This window comes from Pelobates fuscus, chromosome 1 (genome assembly GCF_036172605.1).
Source record: "Pelobates fuscus isolate aPelFus1 chromosome 1, aPelFus1.pri, whole genome shotgun sequence".
In the NCBI taxonomy this organism is placed as follows: domain Eukaryota; kingdom Metazoa; phylum Chordata; class Amphibia; order Anura; family Pelobatidae; genus Pelobates; species Pelobates fuscus.
The window spans coordinates 7,484,998-7,497,467 of NC_086317.1; the positions used below are offsets into that span (position 1 = coordinate 7,484,998).

The 12,470-nt window shown below is 52.7% G+C and overlaps 1 protein-coding gene across 2 annotated transcripts in view; it reads right to left on the bottom strand.

The window, feature by feature from the left end:
• The window catches only part of WARS2 (tryptophanyl tRNA synthetase 2, mitochondrial), a 50,178-nt gene that overhangs the window by 12,753 nt on the left and 24,955 nt on the right, over positions 1–12,470 (bottom strand). Inside the window, exon 1 of one of the 2 annotated variants that reach the window (XM_063446086.1) lies at positions 6,945–7,040. The exons of the other annotated variant lie outside the window; for it this stretch is intronic. Within the exon in view, the coding sequence (XP_063302156.1) occupies positions 6,945–7,031 (87 nt within the window). The 5' untranslated portion in view covers positions 7,032–7,040. Of the gene's footprint in view, positions 1–6,944; positions 7,041–12,470 lie in introns of those variants that run through there. 2 annotated transcript variants of the gene reach the window in all.

The window sequence follows — 12,470 nt, forward strand, 5'->3', positions numbered from 1 at the left end:
CGTATTGAGGCCGCAGAAGCACCCAGAAAGTTGACCAGCAAAAGCACCAAACGCCATGGAACTATTTTGGGCATATTTTGTGTGGCGGTTCCCCTACACTGTATGAATCTGAGCGCTATTTGGACAACTTGGGCACTCAGATCAGTGCTATTTGGGGATGTATTATTATACTGTTCCTGAGAGATAATTAGCTTACCGGTCTTTAACGCAATTATCTCCCAGGATCTCCCTGGGAGGGGCTTGTGTTGAATACATGCTGGGGTCTGAGCATAAAAGGCAGAGTTTGGCTCATTAAAATCAGTTGTACTCCCAGAACTATGTGTCGTCTAGTTACTGGGAGGGAAAGAGCCAACGATGCTCAGCACCTTGTTCCATCTCGTGGAGGATTCGGAGGGGAAAGTCCTTGTGAGGACTAGAGCTCCCAGGACTGTGTCGTCCATTCCCTGGGAGGAATTAGAGTTAGACCCCTATCCTGTTCCAGGACGGAGAGGCTCCAGAAGGAGCCACGGCGACTGGGGCAGAAGTGTTAAAATGTTACCCGGTTCCAGCTAGGAAACGATCCTTGGTGGAGGTACCCAGCCGGGGTACAGGGAGCTCTGCTACAGAAGTCATGGTTTCTTTGTGACAGGGACAATATAGCATTGGGAATACAGATTTGCATTCCTAACACTACTCCTTTAACCCCTTAAGGACCAAACTTCTGGAATAAAAGGGAATCATGACATGTCACACGTCATGTGTCCTTAAGGGGTTAAACTACAACAATTTTTTTTAGAAATCAGTGTATAAAAAATACATTGTTTTTGTTCAAAATTACATTTTAGTTGCAAATATTGTGGTTAGTAAAATAACTAAAAGGTGAGATTTTTTAAAAAAATTACCAAGATAGACACTGTATGTAAAGAATCAGAGAGAATCTGTAAATATATTGATAACTAAATTACTGGACGTTCACAGGGTACTACTGACTCTCCGGCAGATATCCGGCACAGAACACCCCGGCGCAGAGCACCCCGGTGCAGAACCAGGTCAGTGTGAGACAGTCCCTGATCGCACTATACTCGGCCAGGATGGGGGACACCTACACACACAGGACCTGGATTAATAATAATTATATTAAATGTTGTTACTCTCTCAATATGAAACAAACCACTTCCTGATTAATTCTATTAATCTCAATTTTAGCTCATTGTCAAAACAATTTATAACAAGTAACTTCCTCAAAGGACACAGCTCGCCTTCTGGCACTGACAGGGTTAACAGGGATTCCGTGTCACTAAAGTATTAACTCTGTAAGTGCCAGTCCCAGGTTCCCCCGGGGTGAGGAGCTATATTAACCCCGTCAGTGCCAGTCCCAGGCTCCACCGGGGTGAGGGGCTATATTAACCCTGTCAGTGTCGGTCACAGGCTCCACCCGGTGGGGGCCAAATTAACCCTGTCAGTGCCGGTCCCAGGCTCCCCCAGGGTGAGGAGCTATATTAACCCTGTCAGTGCCGGTTCCAGGCTCCCCCGGGGTGAGGAGCTATATTAACCCTGTCAGTGCCAGTCCCAGGCTCCCCCGGGGTGAGGGGCTATATTAACCCTGTCAGTGCCGGTCCCAGGCTCCCCCGGGGTGAGGAGCTATATTAACCCTCTCAGTGCCGGTCCCATGCTCCCACGGGGTGAGGAGCTATATTAACCCTGTCAGTGCCGGTCCCATGCTCCCCGTGGTGAGGGGCTATATTAACCCTGTCAGTGCCGGTCCCAGGCTCCCCCGGGGTGAGGAGCTATATTAACCCTGTCAGTGCCGGTCCCAGGCTCCCCTGGGGTGAGGAGCTATATTAACCCTGTCAGTGCCGGTCCCAGGCTCCCCCAGGGTGAGGAGCTATATTAACCCTGTCAGTGCCGGTCCCAGGCTCCCCCGGGGTGAGGGGCTATATTAACCCTGTCAGTGCCGGTCCCAGGCTCCCTCGGGGTGAGGAGCTATATTAACCCTGTCAGTGCCGGTTCCAGGCTCCCCCGGGGTAAGGAGCTATATTAACCCTGTCAGTGCCAGTCCCAGGCTCCCCAGGGGTGAGGGGCTATATTAACCCTGTCAGTGCCGGTCCCAGGCTCCCCCGGGGTGAGGGGCTATATTAACCCTGTCAGTGACGGTCCCAGGCTCCCCCAGGGTGGGGAGCTATATTAACCCTGTCAGTGCCGGTTCCAGGCTCCCCCGGGGTAAGGAGCTATATTAACCCTGTCAGTGCCGGTCCCAGGCTCCCCGGGGTGAGGGGCTAAATTAACCCTGTCAGTGCCGGTCCCAGGCTCCCCCGGGGTGAGGGGCTATATTAACCCTGTCAGTGCCGGTCCCAGGCTCCCCCGGGGTGAGGGGCTATATTAACACTTTCAGTGCCAGTCCCAGGCTCCCCCAGGGTGAGGAGCTATATTAACCCTGTCAGTGCCAGTCCCAGGCTCCCCTAGGGTGAGGAGCTATATTAACCCTGTCAGTGCCGGTCCCATGCTCCCCCGGGGTGATGAGCTATATTAACCCTGTCAGTGCCGGTCCATTGCTCCCCCGGGGTGAGGAGCTATATTAACCCTGTCAGTGCCGGTCCCAGGCCCCCCCGGGGTGAGGGGCTATATTAACCCTGTCAGTGCCGATCCCAGGCTCCCCCGGGGTGAGGGGCTATATTAACCCTGTCAGTGCCGGTCCCAGGCTCCCCCGGGGTGAAGAGCTATATTAACCCTGTCAGTGCCGGTCCCAGGCTCCCCCGGGGTGAGGGGCTATATTAACCCTGTCAGTGCCAGTCCCAGGCTCCCCCAGGGTGAGGAGCTATATTAACCCTGTCAGTGTCAGTCCCAGGCTCCCCCAGGGTGAGGAGCTATATTAACCCTGTCAGTGCCAGTCCCAGGCTCCCGCAGGGTGAGGAGCTATATTAACCCTGTCAGTGCCGGTCCCAGGCTCCCCCGGGGTGAGGGGCTATATTAACCCTGTCAGTGCCAGTCACAGGCTCCCCCGGAGTGAGGGGCTATATTAACCCTGTCAGTGCCGGTCCCAGGCTCCCCCGGGGTGAGAGGCTATATTAACCCTGTCAATGCAAGTCCGCCCAGGCTGAGGAGCTATATTAACCCTGTCAGTGCCAGACTCAGGCTCCCCCGGGGTGAGGAGCTATATTAACCCTGTCAGTGCCAGTCCCAGGCTCCCCGGGGTGAGGGGCTATATTAACCCTGTCAGTGCCGGTCCCAGGCTCCCTCGGGGTGAGGAGCTATATTAACCCTGTCAGTGCCGGTCCCAGGCTCCACCAGGGTGAGGGGCTATATTAACCCTGTCAGTGCCGGTCCCAGGCTCCCCCGGGGTGAGGAGCTATATTAACCCTGTCAGTGCCGGTCCCAGGCTCCCCCGGGGTGAGGAGCTATATTAACCCTGTCAGTGCCGGTCCCAGGCTCCCCCGGGGTGAGGGGCTATATTAACCCTGTCAGTGCCGGTCCCAGGCTCCCCCGGGGTGAAGAGCTATATTAACCCTGTCAGTGCCGGTCCCAGGCTCCCCCGGGGTGAGGGGTTATATTAACCCTGTCAGTGCCGGTCCCAGGCTCCCCCGGGGTGAGGGGTTATATTAACCCGGTCAGTATCAGTCCCAGGCTCCCCCAGGGTGAGGAGCTATATTAACCCTGTCAGTGCCGGTCCCAGGCTCCCCCGGGGTGAAGAGCTATATTAACCCTGTCAGTGCCGGTCCCAGGCTCCCCCGGGGTGAGGGGCTATATTAACCCTGTCAGTGTCAGTCCCAGGATCCCCCAGGGTGAGGAGCTATATTAACCCTGTCAGTGCCGGTCCCAGGCTCCCCCGGGGTGAAGAGCTATATTAACCCTGTCAGTGTCAGTCCCAGGCTCCCCCAGGGTGAGGAGCTATATTAACCCTGTCAGTGCCAGTCCCAGGCTCCCGCAGGGTGGGGAGCTATATTAACCCTGTCAGTGCCGGTCCCAGGCTCCCCCGGGGTGAGGAGCTATATTAACCCTGTCAGTGCCGGTCCCAGGCTCCCCCGGGGTGAGGAGCTATATTAACCCTGTCAGTGCCAGTCCCAGGCTCCCCCGGAGTGAGGGGCTATATTAACCCTGTCAATGCAAGTCCCCCCAATGTGAGGAGCTATATTAACCCTGTCAGTGCCGGTCCCAGGCTCCCCCGGGGTGAGGAGCTATATTAACCCTGTCAGTGCCAGTCCCAGGCTCCCCCGGGGTGAGGGGCTATATTAACCCTGTCAGTGCCGGTCCCAGGCTCCCCCGGGGTGAGGGGCTATATTAACCCTGTCAGTGCCGGTCCCAGGCTCCCCCGGGGGGAGGGGCTATATTAACCCTGTCAGTGCCGGTCCCAGGCTCCCCCGGGGTGAGGGGCTATATTAACCCTGTCAGTGCCAGTCCCAGGCTCCCCCGGGGTGAGGGGCTATATTAACCCTGTCAGTGCCAGTCCCATGCTCCCCCGGGGTGAGGAGCTATATTAACCCTGTCAGTGCCGGTCCCAGGCTCCCCCGGGGTGAGGGGTTATATTAACCCTGTCAGTGCCGGTCCCAGGCTCCCCCGGGGTGAGGAGCTATATTAACCCTGTCAGTGCCGGTCCCAGGCTCCCCCGGGGTGAGGAGCTATATTAACCCTGTCAGTGCCGGTCCCAGGCTCCCCCGGGGTGAGGAGCTATATTAACCCTGTCAGTGCCGGTCCCAGGCTCCCCCGGGGTGAGGGGCTATATTAACCCTGTCAGTGCCAGTCCCAGGCTCCCCCGGGGTGAGGAGCTATATTAACCCTGTCAGTGCCGGTCCCAGGCTCCCCCGGGGTGAGGAGCTATATTAACCCTGTCAGTGCCGGTCCCAGGCTCCCCTGGGGTGAGGAGCTATATTAACCCTGTCAGTGCCAGTCCCAGGCTCCCCCGGGGTGAGGAGCTATATTAACCCTGTCAGTGCCGGTCCCAGGCTCCCCTGGGGTGAGGAGCTATATTAACCCTGTCAGTGCCAGTCCCAGGCTCCCCCGGGGTGAGGGGCTATATTAACCCTGTCAGTGCCGGTCCCATGCTCCCCCGGGGTGAGGAGCTATATTAACCCTGTCAGTGCCGGTCCCAGGCTCCCCCGGGGTGAGGAGCTATATTAACCCTGTCAGTGCCGGTCCCAGGCTCCCCCAGGGTGAGGAGCTATATTAACCCTGTCAGTGCCGGTCCCAGGCTCCCCCGGGGTGAGGAGCTATATTAACCCTGTCAGTGCCAGTCCCAGGCTCCCCCGGGGTGAGGGGCTATATTAACCCTGTCAGTGCCGGTCCCAGGCTCCCCCGGGGTGAGGGGCTATATTAACCCTGTCAGTGCCGGTCCCAGGCTCCCCCAGGGTGAGGAGCTATATTAACCCTGTCAGTGCCGGTCCCAGGCTCCCCCGGGGTGAGGAGCTATATTAACCCTGTCAGTGCCAGTCCCAGGCTCCCCCGGGGTGAGGGGCTATATTAACCCTGTCAGTGCCGGTCCCAGGCTCCCCCGGGGTGAGGAGCTATATTAACCCTGTCAGTGCCGGTCCCAGGCTCCCCCGGAGTGAGGAGCTATATTAACCCTGTCAGTGCCGGTCCCAGGCTCCCCCAGGGTGAGGAGCTATATTAACCCTGTCAGTGCCGGTCCCAGGCTCCCCCAGGGTGAGGAGCTATATTAACCCTGTCAGTGCCGGTCCCAGGCTCCCCCGGGGTGAGGAGCTATATTAACCCTGTCAGTGCCAGTCCCAGGCTCCCCGGGGTGAGGGGCTATATTAACCCTGTCAGTGCCGGTCCCAGGCTCCCCCGGGGTGAGGGGCTATATTAACCCTGTCAGTGCCGGTCCCAGGCTCCCCCAGGGTGAGGAGCTATATTAACCCTGTCAGTGCCGGTCCCAGGCTCCCCCGGGGTGAGGAGCTATATTAACCCTGTCAGTGCCGGTCCATTGCTCCCCCGGGGTGAGGAGCTATATTAACCCTGTCAGTGCCAGACCCAGGCTCCCCCGGGGTGAGGGGCTATATTAACCCTGTCAGTGCCGGTCCCAGGCTCCCCGGGGTGAGGGGCTATATTAACCCTGTCAGTGCCAGACCCAGGCTCCCCCGGGGTGAGGGGCTATATTAACCCTGTCAGTGCCGGTCCCAGGCTCCCCCGGGGTGAGGAGCTATATTAACCCTGTCAGTGCCAGTCCCAGGCTCCCCCGGGGTGAGGGGCTATATTAACCCTGTCAGTGCCGGTCCCAGGCTCCCCCGGGGTGAGGAGCTATATTAACCCTGTCAGTGCCGGTCCCAGGCTCCCCCGGAGTGAGGAGCTATATTAACCCTGTCAGTGCCGGTCCCAGGCTCCCCCAGGGTGAGGAGCTATATTAACCCTGTCAGTGCCGGTCCCAGGCTCCCCCAGGGTGAGGAGCTATATTAACCCTGTCAGTGCCGGTCCCAGGCTCCCCCGGGGTGAGGAGCTATATTAACCCTGTCAGTGCCAGTCCCAGGCTCCCCCGGGGTGAGGGGCTATATTAACCCTGTCAGTGCCGGTCCCAGGCTCCCCCGGGGTGAGGGGCTATATTAACCCTGTCAGTGCCGGTCCCAGGCTCCCCCAGGGTGAGGAGCTATATTAACCCTGTCAGTGCCGGTCCCAGGCTCCCCCAGGGTGAGGAGCTATATTAACCCTGTCAGTGCCGGTCCCAGGCTCCCCCAGGGTGAGGAGCTATATTAACCCTGTCAGTGCCAGTCCCAGGCTCCCCCGGGGTGAGGAGCTATATTAACCCTGTCAGTGCCAGTCCCAGGCTCCCCCGGGGTGAGGGGCTATATTAACCCTGTCAGTGCCGGTCCCAGGCTCCCCCGGGGTGAGGAGCTATATTAACCCTGTCAGTGCCGGTCCCAGGCTCCCCCGGAGTGAGGAGCTATATTAACCCTGTCAGTGCCGGTCCCAGGCTCCCCCGGGGTGAGGATCTATATTAACCCTGTCAGTGCCAGTCCCAGGCTCCCCCGGGGTGAGGGTACCTGTATCTTGGCTGCCCGGCTCCCCAGCCCCCGGTTTCCGCTTTTCAGTCGGCAGAACACAGCACGCCTGGCCATGGGCAGCGCCATCTTTTTGGAGTCACCAGCGAAACCGCAGGAGCTACAGCCACTAGTGACGTCATATCTGTGCGACAGCTGGAACTGAATATCCCATGGGTTATAGTGTATGGGGGTTATATTGTATGGGGGTTATAGTATATGAGGGTTATATTGTATGGGGGTTATAGTGTATGGGGGTTATAGTGTATGGGGGTTATATTATCTGTGGGTTATATGGGGGTTATAGTGTATGGGGGTTATAGTGTATGGGGGTTATATTGTATGGGGGTTATATTGTATGGGGGTTATAGTGTATGGGGGTTATATTATCTGTGGGTTATATTATCTGTGTATTGTATGGGGGTTATATTATATGGGGGTTATATTGTATTGGGGTTATATTGTATTGGGGTTATATTGTATTGGGGTTATATTGTATGGGGGTTATATTGTATGGGGGTTATATTGTACGGGGGTTATATTATACGGGGGTTATATTATACGGGGGTTATATTATACGGGGGTTATATTGTATGGGGGTTATATTGTATGGGGGTTATATTGTATGGGGGTTATATTGTACGGGGGTTATATTGTACGGGGGTTATATTGTACGGGGGTTATATTGTACGGGGGTTATATTGTACGGGGGTTATATTGTACGGGGGTTTATATTGTATGGGGGTTGTATTGTATTGGGGTTGTATTGTATTGGGGTTGTATTGTATGGGGGTTGTAGTATATGGGGGTTGTAGTATATGGGGGTTGTAGTGTATGGGGGTTGTAGTGTATGGGGGTTATAGTATATGAGGGTTATATTATCTGTGGGTTATATTATATGTGGGTTGTATTATATGTGGGTTGTATTATCTGTGGGTTGTATTATCTGTGGGTTGTATTATCTGTGGGTTGTATTATCTGTGGGTTGTATTATCTGTGGGTTGTATTATCTGTGAGTCATATTATATGTTCCATGATTTATAAGATCTGTAGGTTCCATGTTCCATGTTTTATACTATCTGTGGGTTCCAATGTCCGTCGCTCTCCAGACCCCATTACCCGTGCTTTACATGGCTATTCGATCTCTGGGATTACATTACTCATATCATTTTGTCTTTATTCAATTTACCTCACTGCTTCATAATGTTCCTAAATACCCCTAACAGCTTCCAAATGTGCCGCCGCCGTCCACATCAGTCCTGCAGGCGTTAATAAACTTATTGGCAGCGCCTGACGTGTCCGATTGCCCATTACAATCTAATAACAGAGAAATACAGCGTCAGGAACACCGCCTGCAGCAAATCTCACTCATTCCGAGCTTCCCACGGGACGGACCTCAGACTGAAACTGATTATATGTCAGCTATTTACCTTATCGCTAAACCTCTCTGACACACTCCTTCTTTCTCTCATTTTTTTGGAATTTTTAGCAACTCTTAAATATAGCTTTTTATTGCAGAGTTGAAGTGAGGGAAAAGCTATCAATCGAGCAGATCTGGGTAAATTTTAGATGCTTGTTTATATTACATTATTTCCTAACATATTGAACCAGACGTCAGCAAATTATCAACAGGACCAAACTGTCTCCATATCGACTCTAATATTATAAGTCCACTAAAATGGTGAGTTTGTTTTATATAAATCTATCCAGCAATGTATTACGAAGACAGTGTTCCCAATACAATGAGTCCTGTTCATTTAATCTGCCATGCATCTTTAAGAAGAACAGGAGATTCTGGAACAAGAGCATTGTTTATTGTTGTTGGGTTTTTTTGGGGGGAGGAGTGTGTGGCGGAACCCGCCTCGCCACTGGGCATTGGAGAGGCCTGGCTGCCCGCCTCCTACCTGCTGACTATGGCCCCTGGTAAAGTTGTACTTTTGAATGCAATATTTGGGCATATTGTATTTTATTGTGCGGCTACTGGCCCTTTAAGCACAGTGAATGGACTTACTGAAACTTTTTGGACACTTCCTCTTCCCCCTCCCCCGGATCCATTGTTCTCCAGCAGGGTGTTGTCCCAGGGACACTGCCAGACCAGTGGGAACTGGTCTGGGCAGGAAAAGCCATGCCTGCAAGTGAAAACAAAGGTTTTCGACCTAACCGTTAAACCCCTGAACCTATTCAAGTGAGTTTTGGATATGTTTGTCCCCAAGTTATACTGGTTAAAATAATATAAGTTTTATGATTGTACGATGTTAACTCACAAAGTTATAAAAATGTATAAAAAGTGGGGCGGAGCCAGCAACCGAGCTGAACGGTCGCACAGCAAAAGAGCTCCGGCTTTTTCGGGCCATAAACTGCCCAATTACCGCTATTCCCAGCACATTGAGCTCCCTAACGAGACAACCAGCAACAACTAAGACAATGGGTCGAAAAACTGCCCAATTACCGCTATTCCCAGCACATTGAGCTCCCTAACGAGACAACCAGCAACAACTAAGACAATGGGTCGAAAAAACGAATATTGTGGATCTCCTGCAGCAGACATGTGAAACTGCTAGGCCCAAGATGGCCGTTTACATGGACAACTACTCAGAGATGTCGGACGACTTCTCCTCGGGAGAAGAGGCGACGGACCTCACCCCGGTACCAAAGCAGAAACCGGTAACCCAGACAGCGGATGCATCTCCGGTGACTACGGGGGTGCTGAAGACGCTCCTTGCGGACCTTCAGAAAACAATCCAAGCAGACGTCGCCACGATCCGCAATGAAATACAAGGCCTGACAGGCCGCATGGGAGCGCTGGAGGTTACCACCGGCGCCTGTACCGACCAACTGACCTCTCTCCAGCAAGTGGTTCAGGAGCTTCAACGGCAGAATGAGGCACACGAACACCGCTTCACGGCCCTGGAGGACGCACGCCGGGCTAATAATGTAAAGATTAGAGGCATCCCAGAGGCCACTCAACAGGCCAAGTTGCCGCACCTGCTCAGGCGCCTCCTGACAGCTCTGATACCAACGAGGCAGACCAAAGCAGTTGCCCTAGATGACTTCTTTAGAGTCCCGAAACCAGCCTCGGCGCCCGCCACAGCACCACGAGACCTCATCGTGAAGTTCCAGCATCATTCGTCCAAAACCGCAGTACTAGCGGCGACCAGAGACTGCTCCCCATACACGTTCGAAGGGATGGATTTATCCTTCTATACTGACCTCACTGGGGGCACCCTGGCATGGCGGAGGTCGCTCCGACCTTTCACAAAGCTGCTGCAGAAACGAGGAGTCACTTATAAATGGCACCAATCCCGCACATTGAGGATACAACACGGAGGGACTGACCATAAGGTACGAGACCTTCAGGAAGCCAAGGCCTTATTGCCGACACTGGGACTCCCACTGGACGCTCTGACTATTGAAGAGCCCCAAGGAGTGAGCCAGCCGCAGAGCAGATGGAACCCTGACAGGATCACACCCTTTGTTCCCCGACGACCTGCAGTAAACATGACCGGGACTGAGCCCACCTGAGGCCCCAGGCTGCCTATTGCTTTACCACAGGCCTTTATGGCACCAAGTTACCTGTTTTAACAGTTAGAGTATATAAGTTAGAATACACCTTGAATTGCATGTTACTCCCTTTAGGAGAGGTCAACTGACCATACCACCCCCCCCCCACGACCCTTTAAAGTGCCTAGGCTTAATTCGGACACGCACAGGCTAGTCCACTATCGGCACTGAACATACTTAACCTCACCCAGTGAGCTTGGGGATATCGTACGGCTACCCACATTAAGCCTCCGTTAAGCCGTTTGTATTTTTTCTTAGCGATTTTGTAGAAACGTTTTAATCCTTAATTTTAGTTATAACTTTTTTCAGTCTACTATGAGAATGGACCGAGGCGCTACACACTGCGACTGGTACATGACATACTTAAATGGCCAGGACACCTCCACTACAAATGGTCACATAAAATATAAGGGTTTAAGCACTAACCTGGTTAGCACAACACATGATTTAACTGCGAATGTAGCAATGATGTTTTTATAAGTTATGTACTATGTATACCAATTTCTTTTTTTCGTGAAGAGACTAATCTTAACCAAAGTCCGCTTCCCCCAGCCTCTTACACTACACTAGGACACCCACCTTGTACGACTTAGGCATGCACGGAGCACTTCAGCAGCGTTCTGATCAGAGGTTTAACCACTTTAGCTAGCAACATGCAACACAGCGACACAGAACGTAAAGATTTGTACCATATTCTTGTGCCCATTACAGTGACCACAAACCTCATTACATTTAATCCCTGTGCAAACACGGAAATAACCATATAAGCATGATCTCTACCAAACAGCGCAGAACAAACCAGTAAATATCTATGTAGTAATTATCCAACACTGAACCTAGCTATGTGTTAGCTTTTATATAAAAATGTGCACTGTTTCATTGCCATGACTGTACAATAACAATGATGTACTTAGGCTTACAAACGCTGTTGTGGCGATGTAGGCTGTCTTGTAACTTTCATGCACGCAAAAAATAAAGAATTTAAAAAAATAAAAAAAAATGTATAAAAAGTGTAACTTTTCAGCTTGGAGATAATTGAGTAGATACAGTAATTGACTCAATTATCTCCTAAGCAGAGGGGAGGAATATGCTGGGTGTGTTTCTATTGTTCCATTGTGTCTGATTGGCTGCTGTACTTGCATTGTATGTGTTGTAATGTGTTTATTGGTTGTTCTGCAAAACCCTGTGGGCAGTACTATGTTTTGTCGATTGTGAATAAAAGAGGCTGTATGTGCCAGTACAGTCAGTTCCTGCTTAACCCTCAAAGTGAAGTGTCGTCTCATTATTGGGGAAGGAGTTATTGTATGCTGTTCCAGTTTGACTGCTAGGAGTCTAAACCTATTCGTATGGTTTTGTCTATTCAGCTGTTTATAGCATTCATATGCTTGTGAGACTTTATATGCTTCTCCGGTTCGGTGATTGTGGTGTCTGCCAGAGTGCTTGGAGTCCTCAGGAAACGCTAGGACCATCCATTAACGGAGGTACCCAGTTGGGGGGCCCGCCGATCCGTTACAGAGTGGAATCTAGAACTTTCAGCTTGTAAAAGAGCTTGCCGTGAGAGGGTGTTTCCATTAAACAGGCTTATGCTGAATCATGCCATGTGTTCAACCCAGAGCCTGTCAGTCACCACCTTCAGTAACCCTTGTAACGGACCGCCTGGCACCCCGACTGGGTGCCTCCGTCAATCTCTGCTTCCTAGTATGTGAGCACCAAAAGCATGGCACTGGAATACCATAACCACCTTAATCCCCACAGTCGCCGCAACTTAGCTAGGGGTCTCGCCGTCCTCCACCCACCCTGGACCCAAGACCAGGATCCAGCTTCCAGTGGGTAGACCTCTTCTAGTCCAGAGAGTATAGCAGGAACAGCTCTTATAAGAGCTAGTGATTATAATCCCAAGGAGTATAATGAGTATAGCAATCCCCAGAGTGAATATAGCTGTTCCCTCCAAGCATGAGACGAGGCTCT